Consider the following 21,794-nt stretch of genomic DNA (forward strand, 5'->3'; position numbering starts at 1 on the left):
GTCAGATGACCCCTCGGGGGGTCCCGACCCCCACTTTTGGGAACACTTTTTATTTTTTTTACAATTTCAAACTTGCAACAGTCTACAATTACTACTACAAGCTGTGTGTCATTCATACATATAGAAACACTTTTTATCATTCGTTCCTTAAGACAAATAGGCTAATTATAAAATGTGATTTAAACTTAAACACTTTCCCTTCATGCTGATCCAATTCAATATTATTTAGAACATAAAGTAACATTTTAATAAAAATATATGGTGAGATGCCATAAAGATTGAAGGAAAAGCAGTACAATAAAGGCATAAGACGTCAGGCCACCGTTTTATAGGCTATATATCGTCGTATAGACTGCCTACATGACGAACATGTCAAGCAAATGTATATGCTTTTGCGTTCACATCTAGTTTACATGGTAATTTGAAATGCACAAATAAAGACTACTGTGTAGAGGACAACATTTCCAAAGTCAATTTATTTTAATTTTTAAATTTTATTTAAATTTTAATTTTAAATTTGCACCTGCAATCGTCTATTAGATTTTATTTATTTATTTTTGTTAATCATCAGAAAAAAATTAAGCTGTGTTTCATGCATACATACAGAAACACTTTTATCGGTATTCCTTCCTTAATAAGAAAATCAACAGGCTAATTATAACATGAAATTTAAAATTAAACGCATTGCCTTCCTGCTAATCCAAATACTTGGAAGATAAAGTAACATTTTAATAAAAATATGTGGTGACTAGATGCCTTTAAGATTCAAGGAAAATCAGTACAATAAGGGCATATGACGTCAAGCCACCATATTAGGCTATCATCATATCGCCTACATGACGTGAAGTTTATGTATAAACAAATTTCAATAGGATCACGTGCTTATGATTGCTAGCAGCTGACCCGCATTATCCAATTCACTACGATCCAATCAGATGACTCCTAAACTACTATAAATACCCTGGGGTTTATTCCATTGCTATCTTCGTTTTGAAGAGTCCCCCCTTCCTCCCCTACTCCTCCTTCTTAGACGGGTGACACGGTGGCCCAGTGCCTAGCACTGTCGCCTCACAGCAAGAATGTCTCTGGTTCCTGGCTTTACCAAAACTAGCAGACATTTCTGTGCGGAGTTTGCACTTCTCCCCGTGCTCACGTGGGTTTCCCCCGGGTTCCCCGGTTTCCTCCCACCGCCTAAAAACATGCAATTAAGTCAATTGAACAATCCAAATTGTCAACATAGACACGCTTCTAGTTAGTAATTAGTTTCAAGAGCATTCACTTGTTACAGCAGGGGAGTTCTCGAGATCTACCTGAGCTCAAACTCCCCTCCCGCTTTGCAACGGGAGGGAGCCCTGGGCTCGAGGATCTCATGAGCTCAGGTCTCTCTCCCGGGACAGCATGCCAAACAAGCTTTATAATTAATCATCAGCTAAGTGTGAACTCTTGAAAAACATGTCAACAAATTCATAGGCTTTTTCGTGGTTCACATGATAATTTGAATCAGATTACTGGAGGACAACATTTTCAAAGTCCTAAATTGCTGTAATCTTAAAGATATAATAAATAAGCATTTAAAATGTACAGTTTCAGGGAATATAGTTTAAGGGATGTGATTAGCTTAAATACATTTCAACTTTAATGCATGAACATCATCTGAACACACATGAAAAAAATACTATAGTAATTTATAGTGTTTTTGAACCACATAGTAAAATTGGGTTACTTTAATAGGTTGTAGTAAAACTATAAATATAAAATTACACAAATTACACAATATGATCAAGTACATCCAAGTGGATGCTGCACACTGGTGGTGGTGTGGAGAGACCCCCCTCATGACTGTGAAGAGCTTTGGGTGTATGGCCATATATGATAAATGCGCTATATAAATACACACATTACATTCCACCACAGTTAGTAAAAGTACACTACAGTATTGATTACAGTTTATCAGTTTGCGATAGTGAATACTGTTATGCTGTAGTAGCATTTATTGACAGTGTAAATACTATGTGTGCTATAGCATTACTATATGCCTCAAAACTTCATAGTGTTTACTAAAAGCTACTAAGATTCACATTATCAGACCCTTGCTCTACTTTTTGTTTACTTCAGAGGCTGGAAAAAGTATTTATGTTGACTGAAAGTCAAAGGGCAAATGATTTATGAGAAAACCATGTGACTGTAGAGTACAGACAGGCGTTTCATTCCCCACACTCGTGATAACTACTGTTTAATACTTTTATGATGCTTTAAAACATTACTGGAAACATGATGCCACATGTTTGAAGTGGACAGTAGTTTCAGAACTAGAACAGTAAAGTTCGTAGATCAACTTTATGGTGTCTTGAGAAAGCCGTAATCTGAAAGTTTGAAGTAGCTTTGAAGTTTAAATACCTGAAGCTGATTAAGACATTTGAAACAGTATGGATTGACATGCTTCTTGCAAGGCTGTTGATAGGTGGTTCTGAGAGGTTGCTAAGGTGTTGCTAAGTGGTTGCTAGGGTGTTCTGAATAGTTGCTAGGACGTTTTAAGTGGTTGCTTAGGTGTTGCTAGGCAGTTGTTAGGGTGTTCTAAATGGTTGCTAGAGTGTTTAGACTGGTTGTTAAGGCATTGCAAGGCGGTTGTTAAGGTGTTTTGAGTGGTTGCTTAGGTGTTGCTAGGGTGTTCCAGGGAGCAAAGGTGTTGCCAGGTGGTTGCTAAGGTGTTAAAAGTTTTTACCTAGCGTTGCTAGGGTGTTTAATGTGGTTGCTAAGATGTTGCTAGGTACTTGCTAGGGTGTTCTGAGTGGTTGCTAAGGCGTTGCTAGGTGGTTGCAAAGGTGTTGCTAGGGTGTTCTGGGTAGTTGCTAGGGTATTCTGAGTGGTTGTTAGAAGGGTGCTAAGGCGTTGCTAGGTGGTTTCTAAGGGGTTACTAGGCGGTTTCTAAGGTGTTCCGGTTGGTTGCTAGGCGATTGCTAAGGCGTTGCTCTGTGGTTAAGGTGTTGCTAAGTGGTTGTTAAGGTTTCGCTAGATAGTTGCTAGTGTTGCTAAGGTGTTCTGAGTAGTTGCTAACACATTAACATGATTCTAGTACATACAAGCATGTTGCTAGCATCTTTCTAGTAAAAAACTAGTTATTAGCATAAATTTAGTATGAATTATCATGTTTACTAGTATGATTAATATGTTTTACTATGGATTAGCATGTTGTTAGTATGTTTATAGTATTAATTTGCATGTTGCTAGTATGATTAGTATGAATTAGCATGTTGCTAGCATGTTTCTAGTATAAACTGGCATGCAGTTAGCATGAATTTAGTATGAATTAGCATGTTTAATAGTATTAGTATTTTACAATGGATTAGCATGTTGGTATTATTTTTATAGTATGAATTTGCATGTTGCTAGTATGATTAGCATGAATTAGCATGTTGCTAGCATGTTTCTAGTATAAACTAGCATGTTATTAGCATGAATTTAGTATGAATTATCATGTTTGCTAGTATGATTAGTATGAATTAGCATGTTTGCTAGTATGATTAGTATGTTTTACTATGGATTAGCATATTGCTAGTATGTTTATAGTATGAATTTGCGTGTTACTAGTATGAGTAGTATGAATTAGCATGTTGCTAGCATGTTTCTAGTATAAACTAGCATGTTGTTAACATGAATTTCGTAAGAATTAACATGTTTGCTAGTATGATTAGTATGTTTTACAATGTATTAGCATGTTTGCTAGTATGATTAGTATGTTTTACTATGAATTTGCATGTTGCTAGTATGTTTATAGTATGAATTTGCATGTTGCTAGTATGATTAGTATGTTTCACTATGAATTTGCATGTTGCTAGTATGATTAGTATGTCGTTAGGTTGTTTCTAGTGTGAATTGGTATCCATTGGTTAATCCAATGTAAAGTCAATAGCAGTTTTTTTTAATGGAAGTCTATGGGACAGTTTCTAAGGTGCCATAAGTGGTTGCTAGGGTGTGGCTAGTGAGTTGAAAGGTCATCGGTGATTGGCAGATTGGTAGTCTGAGATAAATGAGCCAAACCTTAAGTCTGTATGATAGTCTGGTGCAGAGTTATAAGGTCACAAAGTTTGGTCCAATGTTAAATCTATGGGACTTTTCTGAATTTTCCGAGTCAGTTTTTGGAAAACCATAATCCAGATCAGTTAGTAAAGATATAGCACCTTAATTCAGTTTAATTTGGAGGTTTGGAGTTAGTTTGGTGGTTGTAGTATCAACGGTCTAGAAGGAGATGCGTTCTTAAAATAGTCTAAGGAGAAGACGGAAGAAGAATAAGTTATGTAGTATGTCGGCTTTCTCAAGCCACCAGCACATCACGCCACTCTGGCTTTTGGTCAGTTACAATGTGTGCAAAACTAATAAATTGATTTAACTTTCTATATGTTCAAGATCATATTTAAATGTGAAATACTTTTTTAAAGACGTTATAACCCTAGCAGGCCAGCCCACTGATAACCATTTGTAAATATCAAGATTTGTCTTGCTTCATGCACGTGATGCATAATCGCTGCTATTATCAGCAGCAGTAATCTCCATGTGCACAGCAGACGAGTTCAACATCTGCAGCCGAGGGCCCTCTGAGAAATGAACAGTCTCAACACGTTATTACACAGCAAAGCTGAACCTCAGTGAAACCGGTTATTAATATAGACACACCCAAATACTCCTCACAGTTTGGTGCTCTGTACAACTCAACTGTTTAGGGCTTAATCATGTCACACTTTTAAATCTTATTAAAAATCCAGACTGTCAGCTTTATGAGTGGCAAATGACAAAATATAATAGACAGTGATTTAACAGGCATATATGAGGGGATTAAACAACCCATTGAGTTTCCTGGAAATGTGAGCTTTCTGCAATGCTTCAGTGGTTTGATCCAAAAAAGTGCCATTGATGCAATGACATGCAGGCTGACTCTGCTATAATAGCTGATTATTCTGATGAAATTGAGATTTTACAGAGGCTTTATGGTAATTACAGGCCAAAAGTTCCAGACCAAATGCCAATCAAACAAACTTTACCCTAGTGACTGAGCAAGTAGTAATCCCCTTATACCTCATGACATCACGTGGCACAGATTACCATATAAAGGTCAATGCAAATAGCCAGAACTGTAACAGACAGATTATCCCGAGCAGTGGCAGGCTGTGTGTATGTACTCAGTTTGGTTCTGATCCCAGGAAATCCTACTTTTGGTGCCTTTAGGGGAACTATTATGCAAAAATCACTTTAATAAGGGGGTTTAAATGCATTCGTGTGGTAAAAGTCTGTGAATATAACCAGCATCTAAAATGTATTCATTTTATTTTTGATGATCACACTTACTCAAATCAGCAGAAACACTTTGATTGACCTTTTCCCTTTGTATGTGTCATCAGAGGAGGAAAGCCCCGCCCATTAGTTACAATCTCTCTCATTAGCATTGGAAGTTGGTCTTGTTTTTGAATCTGCCTATATGCTGACACAAAGGCATTTGTAGCTCCGCCCTCTTTTGAAAAGCACATCTCATTTCAACTTAAAGCAACAGGCACCAATTACTATCAAAGCCTACAAGAGGCACTTTAAAAGAGTTATAACGCTGTGTTCACACCAGACGCAGAACGCGTGATAAATTGTGCTATTCACACGTTAACAGACAAGTGAACATTTTGAGTTTACTCACTTTATTTGCGCGTCTCATGATAGATGCGGATTCACATCATGGGCAGGGCCTCTGTCTGCCTGGTAAATCTAGCTTCGTTGCTAGATGGCTAACATGGGTTTTATTGAGATAATAGCTGTGTTTATGTGCTTTAGGAAGGCTGATAAACAGTGTAGATTCATTTAGCGACATGTCTGAGTGCACTAGATCCTTTCCACCTCCGTTTGCACCCAGCTCTGAGTTCATCAACTTCTTCAGAAACTGTATCTGGATGATGGAAGCTTCCAGCAGTGCTTCAAGCTGAGCCAAGCCCAGTTTGATGAGCTGTTGTTCTGTGTCAGCAAGAGAATTTCCCCTTAGGACACCAACAACAGGCGCTACATTATAATCACGCCCCTACAAGAGCAAGCTCCTGATTGGTTAACGCGGTGCGAATGTCTAGTAAAGATCAGAATTTCTAAATCAAGCTCAACTCGCACCACCTCATTCACGCCAAAAGATGCCTATTCGCGTCTTTGCATTGACTTAACATGTAAATCACTCACGCTTGATGCTTCATCCACGTCTGGTGTGAACGCAGTATTAAACGGTATTTGTGTGGGGTTTTAAGCTGAAACTTCACACACACACTCTAGGGACATCAGAGACTTCTAGTAAAAAGGGGTAATAAGTCCCCTTCAAAGGCTGATTTATACTTCTGCATCTAGTGATCAGCGTGACCCGCTGTGCAAGCCTTGAGTGTAGCCGTGCATTTGTGCACTGTTTGTGTTGCTCTGCAATAACACTTATGAAATGCCAGCTGGCAGTGGGTTATGTTCCTCTGTGTCAAGTTTCTCCGTGGGTGTTTTGCTTTTTCTGAATGCTACCTTGATAATGTACAAGTAGCTTAAACTCACTTATTTAGAGGCGTGAACCGGCAGACATGCAACAACTTTAATTATAAACGCTAAACAACAGTTTACATCTGGAGCTCCTTCTCTTGACACTTGTAAACACTCCCTCTGAGTTTGTGCGGCTCTCAGTCCCACACACAGTGGTCACAACTACCAAGCTGACCAATCACAGAGCTTGCGCTATGCATAGTTGCGACATGTAGTTACATTTTTTTGAGAGGTGTACATCACCGTCAGCCACGGCGAGGGCTATCTGACCACGTAAAGGCTGCACCAAAGCATATGCCTGCGCTTGGCGCAGAAGCATAAATCAGCTTTAATACTCATTTGTAAACTTGCATTACAGAAGACAAGACACGGGTTTAAGCAATAGATATATTTTCCTCAAAATTAGTATTTAATAATGATATGATGGATTACATTCAGTTTTAGCCCTTTGAGAGTTTTAAATGAGATTTAAATGTACAAGAAAACAGAAAAATCCCCCAAATCCATCCAAGGGAATCATAAATGACGTTCGAGAAATAAAAAAAGTAACTAAAATGGCAATCTTGTTCATCCTCTACTCTGAGCTTTGCTTAGTTTATGAAAATCTATTCTCTTGTATTTGCAGACCACATATGTGGGCCACCCCCACTTCCTATTCAAGCCCCTCCCCATCCAAGCCCCACCCCTCTTTTGTGGTTTGCAGAGAGTAAAGTGCTGGTAGCTGATCCCGAGGTGCTCAGGAAATGCACACACGAACCTCACAGAAACACTATGAAGAAACTATCTGAAAGCTTAAGAGTAATTAACATTTACAAAAAAAAAAACACTGTACAAAGTTTACAACATGCAAACCAAAACGATCCTCAAGGAATATTTCAACTGAAGCATGATATTAAAACATTAAAGTAGAATTAAATCAAAGATAATCTCAGGATAAATTTGGACTAGTTCAAATAATTAATTAAATCAAACATTATACCATACATGACTGTCCTGGAATCTGCCGTTATAGTACAAAAGCAAGATTAGATCATTACCTTGAGTCAATCACTGTAAACCTATTTCAATCTCAAATAAGTTGCACATAAATGTGCAGAAGAAAAAAAATACTTCTCACTTAAGCGTATCAGTTGTTGCATATGAACTACTAGACAGTCTGAACAGACTCTTAAGACAGAGTCAGGTTAATTAAATATCCCTTTTTCAACATCAGCTCTGTTATTTTGACAAACAAAAATATGCCATCTTCACAGGTGATCAAGTATTCAGTTCTGAGACTGTTCTCAAGCAGTACAGCCGACTCTTTTATCAGCTTGACAAAACGACTGTAAACTAGCAGATCACTGATCAAATTAACTACTGTACGTTTACAAAAAGTCCAACAGTCATTTATAAAGAAATACGCCCCTTTGGAAAGCTGTTAGTGCAGTTTTGTGTGTGTCAAACAGTCATTAAAAAACAAAACAAAAGGTGGCTGTGATCCAGTCACTTCCTCATAATGCTTTCGATTCCCGTTTAAAACTAGGATTGACTGTCATGTGACCTCACGAACACAAAAACCCCAAAGAGAGAATCGTCATCCTTTCCCTGTACGCTGCATGCATGTGATATATTTCTGTAATTGAGAACTATAGAAAGTTGTCAATGCACACATGTGGTGCACAGATGCAACATGCTACTGTCAGAAGATGCTCAAACTGTTCGGACTGAGATGCAATAATTCTGACTATACTCTTCTGAAAAAAGTTGGGATGATTACTAGTCATATAACTGAAACAGTAAAAACAGTCATTAAATGGTACCTGTGTGCCTCTAAGCAGTATATGAGGTGCGCTGTTAAACGCAGACGTCTCAAAGTAAAGGAATCAGCCCAAGTCAAACTGTTCTCCTTTCCAGGATCTACTTCCTGAGGATAAATAAGAAGGCACTGAGGCAGCGACGACCTTGTCAGATGAATTATGCAACAGGCTTCTGCTCCACGGCATCATATACACATTTACAAGCTTAGTAGCGTCTATCTGATTTGTCATTAGCAATTACTAGAACATGAGAAAACACATACTATCATGGTTTGTTAGTGGTTAGTTGTTCAAAGAATTAAACGCAGCTCGTCGTTTAAAACTTAATGCACTACACGGTTTCACCTGAGGGAGGGTATGCTCAAGAACAGCCTGTAATCACATTATGCAACATTCGCTTCTCCGGCGTAGTAGCAGTAAGAAAATGCTAGCAAAAGAAGATGAAAGAGCACCATTGCCAAGAAATGCATCTACATGAAAGGACTTAAATTGGACTGAGAGGGACTTTAATGTGGAAGTGTAGCGAGCCGACAAGTAGTGTTCATGAGGATCAATTCCCATCAAACCTTTTGTTCATTTGCACAGGGCTTTTAATTATTTAGGGCAACTGTTATTGCCAGAGGAACCTTTGCAAACCTTGAATGAGAGACTAAAATATTGGGATCTGTATATTGTCAGTGTTTCCTAAAAGAGACTCTCAGTCACTGCTGTCGTCGTCATCGTCGTCATCTGAGATGTTGTTGCTGCCGAAGTCGGAGCCCTGCCGGCTGTAGGAGTCTGATCGGGGCGGGAGAGTAGCACCCGTCGAGAGCTGCTTGTAACAGAACTCGCACACGCGCACTGGTTTGGAGGACTGGCTGGGGAGAAGGAACTTTTTCTCTGAGCACGGGCCACACACGACGAAGCCACACTTTCGGCAGTGATGGCGCCGGTTGACAGGGGTGAACTTCATCTTCTGGCAGCGCATGCACACGGTTGCCTCTGAATCGGGCACCCAGACTGCGGCGTGCTCGCCGGTAGGAGATTTCCCGCTTTTTTCAAGCAAGTCCGAAACGCATTTGTTGATGTGGCTCATCCACTCGGACTTCTCCGTTGCGGTGGCGGCGTAAACAGCGAAGGATTTGGTGGGCGTTTTAATGAGCCAGCCGTTGCGCAATTCGCCCTCGTCCTCGACCGTGTCTATGGTGACGCTCTCCAAAGGGATGATGTGCTGCTTATTGTACTTCTTCTTCTGGATGACGATGTTGCCGTACACCAGGATGTCGTTGAAGAGGAAGAACTGCCGAGCTTTGGGTCTTTTGCGGCACAGCTTTGTGAGAACGCCCTCTCCGATCAGAACTCGACCTGGGATGGCCAGCGGTTGGCCTGCTGTGCCGAAGCATGCCTCCACCACCCCGATGCGTTTAGAGTTGGCCTCACTGTTCGCCAAGCGGTCCACCATCTTTCAGACACCTAGGAATAAAAGAGAGAAAAAGGGGTCATGATGGGAGCAGGATTGAAGATGATAACAATGGCTCAAGTTACCTTTGCATTCTCCCTAGACCATTTTGAGCAATGTAAACAAAAACAATGGTCACAACGAGTTTCCTGTTTTCCATTCGTAATATCTATAGCTTCAGAGAATCCAAAAAGAGCCACAAATTGATAAATAATGTCATGTTAGATGTTTTTACATTAAGTTATGATTGAATTTTCTCGTCACAGTTTTGAAATAGTTTGATCACAAGCAGGAAATGTTCATGACCCAATGGCATTATGGCATGACCACACTGAAATGGTCTTTAGACACAGATACCCAAGCCAGTGGTTCCCAAAATGGGGGTCGGTCATTTTATTAAACGATTAGAATTAACATATTTTATTCATAACCTATAGAAGAAAAAAATATTGGTTAATAATTACATAAAAAAACAACATGCAGTCAGCGAAATAGCCTAGTGGTTAGTGCGCTGACATTTGGAGCGGAAACGCTCCAGTCATCCCAAGTTCAAATCCCAGCCTGTGGACTTTTCCCAATCTTAAATCCTTCTCTCTTCCTTTTCACTTTCTGTCAACCTACTGTCCTGTCAAATAACCCTTTAACTGGCATTTTTAATTATATATATATATATATATATATATATATATATATATATATATATATATATATATATATATATATATATATATATGTATATATACGTATATATGTATATATACGTATATATGTATATATACGTATATATGTGTGTGTATATATATATATATATATATATATATATATATATATATATATATATATATATATATATATATATATATATATATATATATATATATATATATATATATATAGCCGCCAAGAAAAACACCAGAAACTCTTTAAAGTCAGGTTGACAAGAGTACTGTAACACTGCCATGATATTAAATGCAGTTGTTTCATATAATAATATTTCATTAATTATTGTGTTTATTGATTGCAATCACTATTAAAATTAGCAATTTTCTTTCCCAAAAAAAGACCACTTATTTACATTGAAAAAGGAAAATGTACACTTTTTTGTGCAAGTGTTACACAATAATATTCCATTAATCTTCGCGTTTATTGAGCATGGCTGTCTCCATTAAAATTCATACCTGAAAATAAATTATTAACGGTGTTCTGTAGAGGGTGAATAGCTTCAATTCATTGGTTAAAATGGACATTGTTTTAAGTCTCATTAAAAACCAAAGTCAAAATATACTATTATTGTGCTTAACTTGAAGTTAATGTTATATTTAATAACTTTATGAAAGTTTGAAATAAAATAACTTTACAATCATTTAATTTTTATATCATGGTTACTTTACTACAGCCCGTCTCTCAGGCTCTCTCTGGCGGAGAGTAGCAACATCTGGTCATCACTCACAACTGACATTTAAATATCCCATACATATATTTCAAAGCATTTATTAAACAAAAGTTAACCTATTTAACAATTTTCGATAACATAATATTCCGTTCATAAAGACTGTAATACTGTGTGAGGCATAAATTAAATGCAAATCCATATTGTGGTTGCTTTAAAAGTCTCCCCTCCCAAGCGACACTCAGCCCTTTAGCTTGCCCACTGTTTTTTTTTTTTTTCAAGCGCATTAGGTGGACGTAGCAAACTTACTGAATTTTCTTGGAAACATGGTAGAAGGGTCTCTGTTGTGCTCGGGGGTGAAAGAGTGAGAAATAAAAATTACACAACTTGTCTATGACCCTTAAGTATTTCAAAGTTTGGTGTTACAAGGTAATTTGTACGGAACATCGTTGTGTACGGAATATTGTTAAGCCTGGTTTATACTCAACGCGTCCGCTAGTTCGCCTGAGTGCGTGCAGCAAATGTGACATCATTGCGGAGTTTGCGGAGGTCTGCTTTGGGTGCGCACCACATGATTTTGGGCAGCGCATGATTTTTTTTTGAGATTCGAGCGAACAGTGCGTGCGGCGCCGCGTTTGATTTCAGTTGAAAGTGAATCACTTTGAAGAAATTTTGTCTGAAACAGATCATAGAGATAACCAGATGATCAAGAATTCTTGGCTAGCCATTGCAACAGCCATGGGAAAGGAGAAAAGCTTTTGTTAAAAAGTTTGGAAAACCTGAAGGACAAAAGAGGTCATGGCAAAAGCGGTGATGCATGTACACAATTACAGAATATGTTTTTCCACCAGTCATAGGCTTTACACTGATGTATATATTACAATTTAGAATTTAAAACAATTTAATAGTTACAAAACTATAATTAAGGAACAAATTATTTCGTTCGAAAATATTTTTTTCGAAAAGGAATATTTGAATCTATCGGTTTATAATATACTGCCATGTTTTTCTAGACTTTATTGGTGATAATGGTCAAGAATGTTGAACCATTATTGCCTTTTTAGCGTAAGTATGGGACAGAAATTAGTTAGTAACGTGTGAATTGTTGAGTGGGCTAAATAAAAATAAAAATAATCAGTATTTTTTTAGTAAGTGTACTGTTTTGTTTTTATTCTTGGTATAATAAAGAATATATTTGTAGAGTAACTCATGTTTTCTTGTCATTAATATTTTAGTAAACTTTAATAGGTGAAACTATCCGGGATATGAACAAAAGCAAGTGATGAATCAAAGTTGGATTAAAATTTTTTTTATAAATCCTTATAATCATTAAAATGCTTTATAAAAATAATAAAAACAATTAGTTTTAAAAATCCTGAATGATATTAATGATATGACGTAGTTCCAGAAACTTTCGACTTCTGTTTATCCGTCTGACTTTACGATGGGACCCCTGTCTTTATAAAAGAATATCACAACGGCGAACGCGGGAAGTATAATAGCCTCATCCATTTTGTGAGGTGGGCAATGCGGTGCCAAGCGAAAGTATAAATCCAGCTATAGTCTACGTTAGAATGATAACAAAAATGTAATCTAAAATAAGTGTAAATGTGTCCAGTACAACTGCTTTCATTGAAAAAAACAAAAAGACTTTGGCTTACATGAAAGTGTCCAACGGCACATGTTTTTTTTTTTTAATGTGGTATCAACGATTGTGAAATTTGTCTGGTGCAACTTTAGTATCGTTACAGGGTTACCCAACAATATTTGTGACTAACAGGATTGCTGTAAATAAAGAGCGATCTGTTACATCATCACAAGACAGACAAGTCTGTTCGATAGAGGAAATGTGTTCCAGCAGAACAAAACACATCATTGTCAACTTTAGATTTTCTATTACAGCCCTTCAAAAATGCAGATAGTTTGGCTGAGAGCAGTGAAGATGAATAATGCTATGCTTTTACATCCTCCACTTCACCACAGAAAAAAAGATCAAGATCAAAACGGTCGGCTGTAGCTCTTATCCTTCAACCGAGTTATCCTCCAACTGATCTACACCACCTCAAACTGCATCGCTGATCACATTAAGAGTATCGTTTCACAATGCTAGAGAGAAACAGAGCAACGTGAGCTAGTCAAGGTTGGACAACAGGATCTGATCTCTCACGTTACATCCTGTCTGCCTGCTTTAACAGTCACATCTGTGCTGGTCAAGAAAAAAACAGAATGCGAAAGCAAATGACACTCATAATGCTCCTGATTCATTCAATGAGCAGGTGCTAAAATAAAAATAGCATTTAATACTATATTGTGATCCTTCTGTTGGCTTTTGGGCATAAACAAATGACGTAATCAGATCTTATCGGGCTGCTTCAGATGACAAAGCAAATTGTGAGAAACACACAACTGAGTTCAGTCTAATACAAAGGCTACTTCTCTCATTTTTGCTTTGGCATCATTCATGAACTGAAAAGGATTAAACTGGGTCAAGTTGACTGGGTTTTCAATCTAAGCTGTGTAGATGCCTTGTCACGTTTGGTGAGCTCATAAGTCACACTATGTTTTCATAGGATCAGATAAACACTGGGGATTAGGAGACCAGAAAACATTATGGATGTATTTCCATGATGCCACAGATAAGGTAAACCCCATTTCTGTGTCTATTATGCCTATCATATAGTAATGTGATGGTAGGGCACAGACAGTGAGCCCCTTCACCAGAAAGGAACACGCTGACATTTTATACATCCTACACTATGACCTCGATGTTGAGGGAAAAAAAAAAGCTACCTTAACACATAAACCACATATTTATCTAATGCAACCTTCCCCACATCACCATCTGGTGCAAAAAATCAACTCGACAGAGTTAACCTTCTTCATCAAGAAAGCCAAGATAGGCCAATTAATCTGCATTTTAAGTTTCAGAAAATGTACATTGGATGAGGACCAGTTTGGCTGTTTAACAGCAGCTTTACTTTCCATGTGTTCACTCAAAAAGAAAATGAAAGCTGGACAATTAGTAGGACTGGGCGATTTGGCCTAAAATCAAAATCTAGATTAATTTAATGTTTATACTCTATTACGATTCATGAACGATTATTGAATTATTTAATTTTTCCCCCTTATAGCTCACTGACAGGTTATGTAGAGTAAATATGCTCACATATTACAAAGTAAGAGATTTTTGAATTAATGGTGCATTACTTGATTTTAAAATAATTAAAGGAAATATCCACTATCTATAAATATTTATTGAACATCAATGTTGAACAGCTTAAATGAACACACATTGCCTAAAATCAACAGTCCCTTTTTTTCTTATAAAAAAAAAAATAAACTTATTTCAAATAAGCCGTATCTCTTCTAAATAAAATTACTCTTGTATATCCTGTAAATATTTTTTAAACACTGTATTTTGTCCCATGCCTAATTATTATACAGAGTTTCTGTAGGTTTCACCTCATTTAATTCAGTCAAATGAAAAAAAAATTTAAGACCTATAATATACCACCATCAAGAATGAAACTTTAGACTTTTATGGCTAAACGCTAAGGCTTTTCTGTAATGGCCCAGAAATAAAAAAAAAAAGACTTGTCCCACCATAAAAAAATATTTCTAATTAGTTATTTTTTAACAACATAGCTTAATTACTTTTAAACTGCTTGCCAAAACAAGCAGACACTTAATTCATTTTTTTTTCAACAATGTAAATTCAAACTTTGATAAACTAAATGTCTGCACAAAAGACAGTTATAATATTAGTTATAAATAGAGTTTTGCTAAAGGTTTTATTGAGATGTATTGTCAGTGATTGGATTTGTGCTGGATCGACTGGATAGCTTTGCATAAACAAAGGCTGTTTCTCAATTCCTAGAACGCAGAGAATGGACTTGCGTTCTTGTGGAGATCGGTCTTGCCAGGTGTCCTCGGAAGAACGAACTCAGGAGACAGCGAGGGCAGAGAATGCGTCCTTTGAGAAATGGGATGCTGCGTTCTTCCTGATGGTCACATGACCTTCACGCGTTTTAAATAGAAATTATTTAAACATTACAGCAGTCATACAACTATTTATTGTTTTCCCCCTCTTCAAAATATACTTTGCATAAAAACATTATAAATATGCTCTGCACAATATAAATAAAACTGATTTTAATACGAATTTCAGCAAACAAACAACCCTTAATGTGTTTATTCCTTTATTAAGATATTCATGTTAATGTTTATTTTCACCGTTTCATTTAGGGAAACTCCTGAGGTAAATAAGTGATATCTCTGAACTTTAATAATAAATCTAAATAAAATGCTGCGCTTCCCACCTCCAGTCGCAACGACTTCTGGGGCTTCCAGAGCGAGTTCGGTGCTCAAGTCTGCATTGTTGCGTCCTCGATATCAAGATCACATCCGGGAAGTTTCACGCGTCCTCCGTACTTGCGGTCTTGAGTATTGGAACTGAACTTGGGCAGCTGATGATGACGTTGCTCGAGAACACGAGGACGCAAGACCGCTGAAGAACGCATATTGAGAAACAGCCAAAGAAAAAAAGACCCATTTAAAATTATTTAAGACCTGCAAGACAATATTTCAATAAATTTAAGACTTTTAAAAGGACTAAAATTTAGTTTAGTATTTAGTTTAAGACTTTAAGATATGCCAGACATCCTGTTATAAAATGCTGTTTTACACCAGAAAGGCAGCGCTTACACTGATTACTTGAGACAAGAGTACAGTTTGCAGAAAAAGCATCAAGTAACACATTTCCTAAATGTCATATAATTTCATAAAGTCATATAGCGCTAACAGCTCCATTTAACACCCATGTGCTCTGCTCAGCCCACATTATTCTTACAAAAATATTTGTTGAAATAAGTTATTGCTGATGTAAAGAAGTCAACTTGTTAGTTCTATTTAACATCAGTTCTTACTGTAGTAAGGGAGATCTGCGTCATTATCTATGGCCCCGTTTACACTGCCAGTTAAATGCGACCCAATTCCGATTTTTTGCTCATATGTGACAGATGAAATCTGTTCTATGACCATGAACACACGAAAAAAGCATACATTCGAATATTCAGAGATCAGATTCAGGCCTCTTTCATTTGTGGAAATAAATTGGATAGACAATGATGCGCCTATCATGTAAACAGGTAGGTCAGATTTGAGGCATTTCATTTTGTACATTATTAAACTAGGAACGTGGTACTTCTTAGCGGTCAAATGTGAAATATCAATTTTAGGAAGAGATTTATTACACAACATACTCGTATAGTCTTGATCTTTGTTGAATAATGCCAAAGATAAAGACCTTTAAACAAACTGCATATTGCACTGTAATTTTAGTCAAACTATTGCAATTCAAATATTTTCCAAAATAGTTAAATCCTACTGAGCAGACAGCAAGAGTTCTCAGATTCAACATGCTGGCATTTAACAAGCAAAAAGTCCCTGACGGGTCCAACATTTAGAGAACAAAAAGCAAACACTAAAATTACTGTTGCTTAACGAATACCCAATACTGACTTGGTATGTCAGGGCCTTAATGTTCAAAATCTCACCAAGTGCTAAAAGGAAGTAGCACCGAAACAGAACACAGGATTTTCAAGACACTCTTTAAAAGGTTAGTCTATTTTTGACATGTCTGTCGTAAAAATACTTTGCTCATAGTGGAGTGCCCAAATAATTGCACAAGACAAGATGCAACTGGAACAGATTCATCTTAACTTTTGCTTTCCTTGTAACACAGTTTAATGCAAACTGAGATATTTGAAAGAACGTAAAAACCATTAATCTCCCATCCATAGAAGAAAAATAAAATACTAGGAAAATCAGTGGCTATCGATTTTCCAAAATTTAAAGAAAGATTTGTTTGGGGGTTTTAGACGGTCTTTGGGAACACTGGAACTTAAGACAGTTCTGGAGGTAGTAGCAGTAGTAGTAGTAGTAGTAGTAGTAGTAGTAGTAGTACTACTACTACTACTACTACTACTACTACTACTACTACTACTAATAATAATAATAATAATAATAATAATAATAATAATAATAATAATACCGAACCACTGTAATGGACTTTGGCTGAGGAATTTTAGAATGACCAAAACAACATTCCAGATGTTTTACAATGAACCAAAAACATACATTTGAAACATGTATTCAGAGGACACATGAACGCTACCATCTTCCACAACCATCCCATCCTCAAATTCAAATACAACTGCCCACAAGATAGCAGCCCTACGTACAATATGTGTTCAAGGCTGCTTCTGAGGTTGAATACACAGTAGTGATGGGAAGATCCAATCTTTAATGCGAACCGCATCTGTTGTGACTATCCTTCCATGTTAGGACTAAATATACCAAATAAATGCAGTCAGCAATCATAATTTCAGTCAGATCTAAAAAAGTTTCTTACAATTAAGTTTTGCAACCCAACTGAATCAAGATTCACTTTTACATTCCATTTTGACCTTCTGTGATTAAATAAACTTACTTTTTGCCAGATCGTCTCATTTAAGCCACAATAATCCACAATGTGCATAACAACAGGTATATAGAAACGGTTATGATTTATAGCAGGCAATCATAGCTTTTAAAAGAGAGTGAATTTAAAAGATAAACTTTTCTGAGACAGCTTCAGTGTAAAATCAACAAGTAAGTTATATGGATAATTAATAATTGATCGATCGACAGACAGACAGACAGATAACTAATTTTAACCCTTTATACTGCTCATTTCATCCCCCACAGCACAAAACCATCAAAACAGTTACACTCGTGGAGCTCAGCATGCATTTTGAAGACACTCGATGGGCAGTTGTGAAGCTCTGCATGTCTGAACCTCAGTGAAAGGACACCAACCACCTCCTACACAGCAGCACACTTTCCTGACTCACTTCCTCATTTCACATCTAAAACATTAAAACTAATGTAAGGGCTCTCCACACAGTTTGGAAGAGTCAAACATATTGTGTTCTCTAGCATATCAAGTTTCCCAGTGAAGACTGTGATACTATAAGCTAGTGATTAGGCCTGCATGATGTTAAAGAGATCTGACATTTCAATAATTTGTTTTGCTGCAATATATATTGCAATATGAATATAATTTCACCCGATGATTTGAATAGATCTATATGGAAAGATTTCATTAATTAGATTCAGTAGGGTGATCAAGATTTTTCCATGCAGAGCATCAGCAAATATAAGTTACAAGCAAAGATGTATAAAAACGACTGAAAATGGTTTTCTTTATGGTTTTCTGGAGAGTCTGACATTATTGAAATAGAGAAATTGAACAATGAAATGTAAAATAACATGGTTATTGTAGAAATAATTTTATAATAACAAAATAATTTTTAACCTTTAATCTTTATTATAATTTCTTATTTAACATTTATAGGATATTTAACAAAACAGTGCAATACTAATAAGGTAAAAATATAGTACAGAATAATAGACAATAACTGTCTAAATTAGGTACAAGACATTAATTGTATAAATTTGAGTGTAAAACAATATTTTCAAAGCAAATAATTTAAACAATGATTTCAAAGCTTGCATGCATTCCTTTTCTCTATGTTACTCACTGTGGGTTCAGAGAAACGTCCAGGCATATAGCAAAAGCAATGTGTGGGAGTAGTTTGACTTAAAAGAACATACAAATATATTGCGTAGGCGATGTCAAACTGGCATTTAACAATACAGCTGGTCTCAAAGGCTTGTGGTTGTGAGAAACACTACTTGAAAATAAAAAAAAATAAAAAACTTCATGAATATCACCTTAATGTGGTGTGTTGGATTAATTTGATACCAATTTATAGTTGTATATTTTTAGTTCATACGTCTGATGTCTTCCGATCTGCCTTCTATGTTGAGAACCGAAAAATTGATGTGAAAAATAAACCAGTCAGTAGAAAATAAGACTTTCCTGTTTATTGCTGGAGGGAGCACCATTTAGAGGTGTCCATGTTGCTGAGCAAAGACTATAAAACGTGACGATACAGCTGCTAGTTTTCGCATTGCTAAACTTAATTATAGGGGTAATCATTTTTGGTAAAAAGAGTGACAATATCAGCTCACACACCAATTACAAATTGTCATAAATGATAAATATTGCACACTCTTGCCTGTTATAAAGTAAACATACAAGGACTGGGCGATTAATCGAAAAGTAATCCAAATCGACATTCAGAACCTATAATCAATTTTTTCAGGTCAATTTTTAAAAATTACTTTCCCTAGCACATGTGGAGCCACGTGACCCCGCTCTGATAAGGCTGATTTATACTTCTGCACTAGGGGTGTCACGATTTCGATTTTTAATTGAAATCGATCGAAATTTATGCTCAACTTAGATTATCGAATCAAAAAATAGAATCATCGATGCTGCCACGCCCCCATGTCACGTCAGCTTGGCTTGCCAAGCGGGAAAAAAACAGGCTTGTTGAAGTGCTTGTTAAACTGCAGAAGCAGGAGACCCGTCGACAGAGCTTAAACCCTCTCCTCTTTCAATGAAGTCGCCGGTGTGTAAGCATTTTGGATTTCCAGTGAGTTATGTTGACAATGTTCGTGTTGTTGACAAAAAACACAGTTTTGCAAGCTCTGCTATGTACGTATTACGTACGTTTCGTCCAATAGACAACACCGACATTGCGATCCTCCGCCAGCCCCCGTTGCAAATCCGCTCGCGAAAAGTACACACTCAGGCCCTGTTTACACTGTCTTTGTTTTTAAATGGCATTTTAGAACAACAACGATTTGACATCCACAGTGGCGTGTGTCATTTCTGAGCAGCCCTCCTTCCTCTCTAACTTACCTCTGAAATTGCACATCACATGACCACACAGACACACACAGCTATATGAGCTCGAGACAGCAGGTTCAGGCAGTCAGAGGACTGCTTCAATCTTTCACTCACTTGTACTTAGTCATTTTAGCGAACACCTCATATACTGTTGGCTGGTTCCTGTTGGTTGTGCGTCTTTTTTACTGACGCCATTATAACGACACAGATTTGCCTATTTACGAGTCCCGCAGAAAAAAGTGATTGACAGGTGGTAATTATGTGTGTATCTTGCCTTTATTCATTTACTGTATGTTTATGTACTGTATGATTTGTTTATGGGTAAAACAAAGACCATGCAGGTCAGGTAGTTTAAACGGTAGGCTACAAATAATTAATTGGTTATTAATTAATTAATTATTCATAATCGAAAATCGAATCGAATCGTGCCTTTAGAATCGAAAATGTAATCGAATCGAGAATTTGGAGGATCGTGACACCCTTATTCTGCACGGGTATTGTCTGGCGCAGCCTTTGAGCAGTCGCAGACCTCATTGACCATACAATGACGATGATTAGAAGCTGCGCCAGATATGCCTTGAGATGGCACTTTTATTTTACAGAAAATTCAATAAATGCACTGTTTAAACTATTATTTATAGAATATACAAGAGTTATTTTATTTAGAAGGAATAGTGCTTATTTTCTACTTTTGAAAACGTTGAAAATAATCTATTTTATTTCTAAAGTGCAAGTTATTTGTCACTTTTTTTTTAAAGAAAAAAGTGACTGTTGGTTTTAGGCAATGTGTGTTTTAATTTCAGCTGTTCAACGCTGATGTTCAATGAATAATCATAGATAGCAGATGGTGTATGTTTCCTTCAGTTATTTTATTTAAATCAAGTAATGCACCATTCAAACATCTCTCATATGCGAACATATTTACTTTAAAAAACCTGTCAGTTAACTGTGCGGATGAAAAAATAAAACAATCGTTCATTCATCATAATTGAGTTCAAATGTTCAATTATCACCAGATCACCCAGCCCTAAAACGTACCACTCAAATTAGCAACAAAGCCAGCCTTATCTCATGAGGAAACCTAAGTATTTTACGTTTTGTCAGTTTAGTGGCTAATTTCTATGAATTTGTATGAGTTAATTTGCATGAAAATGTAGTTTTAAAAAAGGAGGAGTGGCACCCAACCCCATGCCTAAATCCTACCATCATTGGGGAATAAGCAAATCACACTAAACTGTACAAATGAGACTGTATGAATTCATATGAATTAGCCACTAAATCAAAAAGTTACGAATTGCCATGAGATGGTGTTGTCAAGCCACACTAAACCTATATGAACTTTCATGGTATAGACTATTAATGTCCTTTGTGCTTCACAGAGCAAAGAAACGCATGACAAAATGTGTCATGTTGTGCTCCAAACACCCACTCTTTTCAGAGGCTTCCCTAATTCAGCCTTGAGTCTAAACCCAAGAAGCACAAAGCCGCTAAATAGCTGCCTTGTAAAAGGTTTGCTCTTGTGTTGCTGAGTGACATAAAGGTCAATGATGAGCACTTAGCAACTCTTAGCAATGACACATTAACCAACTCAAGCTCATTTCTTTCAGGCATTTGCACACAAGAGCCTCTATTTTGCAAATAACAGTTATCTGTCAAGCTAATTTATTATTTATAACAATACAAAGACAAATCAGATCTCATTTAACCTAAATCAGCCTCAGAAGCATGTCACCAGATATGCATACTTGACACGTTTATATGGTAATCATTGGACAAAACACCAGACATTTCAGGCACTATGTACGCACGCTTGATTTTCATGGTAACTAA

At 36.9% G+C, this 21,794-nt stretch overlaps 2 protein-coding genes across 3 annotated transcripts in view; one reads left to right on the forward strand and one right to left on the reverse strand.

The window, feature by feature from the left end:
- The window catches only part of cfap418 (cilia and flagella associated protein 418), a 119,209-nt gene that overhangs the window by 76,530 nt on the left and 20,885 nt on the right, over positions 1–21,794 (forward strand). The gene's annotated exons all lie outside the window — the stretch shown is intronic.
- Positions 8,821–21,794, reverse strand: part of plekhf2 (pleckstrin homology and FYVE domain containing 2) — a 28,074-nt gene continuing 15,100 nt past the window's right edge. The window contains 1 exon segment of the mRNA NM_200244.1: positions 8,821–9,788. Within this exon segment, the coding sequence (NP_956538.1) occupies positions 9,034–9,777 (744 nt within the window). The 5' untranslated portion in view covers positions 9,778–9,788 and the 3' untranslated portion in view covers positions 8,821–9,033.

The sequence above is a fragment of the Danio rerio genome, chromosome 16, assembly GCF_052040795.2.
Source record: "Danio rerio strain M-AB ecotype USA chromosome 16, GRCz13ab, whole genome shotgun sequence".
In the NCBI taxonomy this organism is placed as follows: Eukaryota; Metazoa; Chordata; class Actinopteri; order Cypriniformes; family Danionidae; genus Danio; species Danio rerio.